Source organism: Lutra lutra, chromosome X, assembly GCF_902655055.1.
Source record: "Lutra lutra chromosome X, mLutLut1.2, whole genome shotgun sequence".
Classification (NCBI taxonomy): domain Eukaryota; kingdom Metazoa; phylum Chordata; class Mammalia; order Carnivora; family Mustelidae; genus Lutra; species Lutra lutra.
The window spans coordinates 15,048,720-15,050,414 of record NC_062296.1 but is presented as its reverse complement, the minus strand read 5'-3'; the positions used below and the strand labels follow the sequence as shown (position 1 = coordinate 15,050,414).

General features: G+C 45.5%; 1 protein-coding gene across 1 annotated transcript; it reads right to left on the bottom strand.

The window, feature by feature from the left end:
- Positions 1 to 878: 878 nt before the first annotated feature.
- On the bottom strand, positions 879 to 1,453 carry LOC125091891 (protein CEBPZOS-like). Its single transcript, XM_047716003.1, has one exon. It carries the CDS (start codon positions 1,375 to 1,377, stop codon positions 1,132 to 1,134), a length of 246 nt encoding a protein of 81 aa, XP_047571959.1. The 5' UTR covers positions 1,378 to 1,453; the 3' UTR covers positions 879 to 1,131.
- Between the last annotated feature and the right edge of the window lie 242 nt (positions 1,454 to 1,695).

The window sequence follows — 1,695 nt, the reverse complement described above, 5'->3', positions numbered from 1 at the left end:
CTGATCCTGTCACTTATTTCCCTGCTTCCGAACCAACAGTGTCTCATTGCTCACTGACCCTCCAGCCAGCCCGCCCCCCCACTTCCCCTTATACCGTACCCTCTCACTGATCAGAGAGAGAGGAAGCAATTTCAGACCAAGAGCTGGGCCCCTGGCTCCTCCTGAAGATCCTGTCCTGTTTAGCCACAATCTGGCACTCTAGGATCATAAGAGACGTTCAGAGAATTAATTGCAAAAAGCTTCTTGGTAGGGTGTGGGAAGAGTTGACTGGGAACAGAGCTGAGCTTTCCTGGGCTTCCACTGCCTCCCCTCAGATGTGCGCTGGAACACCCACATCAGGGCACTTCTGGGTTCCATCTGCAGGCACTGTAGGGTCCGTAGGTTTGAGCTATTAGTGCTACTTTTGCTAACTGTAGCTATCTTTTACTGGGAGCAGACCACGTGCCAGACCTTTTGCTAAAAGTCTTTTTTCATGCAATCTTCCCAAGCCGAGGAGGTCAGTACAGGCAGTTCCACCAGAACTCTTGTGTGGAAAAATGTGAATATGTTCTAATGCGACTGCTGTGTTAGGGGACAAGTCGACATGACCCACACACGAGTACACAAAGCATGTGCGTGCATGCGCGCGTGTGCACATACGACCCCTGACCATCTGGCAGTTCCCCACGTGTGATGGGAGGCACACCCGTCCACGGCTGCCGTTACAACGTCCGTCACATTTCAGACCACTTTCCTTCCACCGCCTGGCAAGAATTCACAGGCTGTAGCTCTGCCGACTTGTTTGGCACCAGCAAACTCCAGATCTTTTTAAAGTGCCACCTTTATCGTAGTACTGATGTGTTCCTTGACCATTGAACATGTGTGAAACTGTGATACTCTTTTTTTTTTTTCCTTTCTTCTCCTAGTCTTTTATTTGTTAAACAGTAATCTTTAACAATAAATGCAAAGGAAAGCAACAAACAAAAGCAGGGATTTGCATAATAGATGGGAAATGACTGTGAGCCATGGCAGACCAGAAGTTTCTGTTTTCTTCTGTGGGGCCAGGAGTCCACAATGTGGTGTGCTCATCTTTCTTTTCCCCCACAAAGGTCAGAAACAGCTTAGATGGGAGGCTGAACGTGATGACTGGTCCTAATTTTTGCTATTCAACCATTTTTCTTGATCTTGCTCTCTGACTCCATACATTCCAGACTGTTCAATGGATTTGTAATAAACTTCCAAGATGAAGGGAAATTTCTTGCTCATCATTTGCCTGAAATCTTGGCTTGTGTTCATCTTATTAAATAAAAAATATGCTCCAAAAACGCCCAAGAGTTCAGCTACTAAAACTCCTTTAAAGATCTTCTTTGCCACTGGTTCCATAGTGCGGGCCATCATATAATCAACAGGCAGGTGAGTGGGTGGGGAGAACTGTTTTGCTGTTTACGATGCTGTACCTGAGGAGCTGGCACACAGGACTTGTGATACTCTTTTTATTCGGTTCCCATCATTGGAAATATGTTGGTGATGAAGGGTTCGAGTGTTGTGCCTCTAAGCTTATTTTTCCCCATAAGTCTTGTGACTTTAAATGCACAATTTGACACAGCATGTGATTTTTAGGGACACAAATATCATATTATAGCAGAACTGACTGGACTATGATTACTCCCATTTTGCAGGTAGTAAAACTGAGGTCTGAAGAGGCAAAGTGATTTG

What these genes read in the sequence shown, in the direction of transcription:
- LOC125091891 (XM_047716003.1), bottom strand. Translation starts at nt 1,377, where the DNA reads ATGATGGCCCGCACTATGGAACCAGTGGCAAAGAAGATCTTTAAAGGA.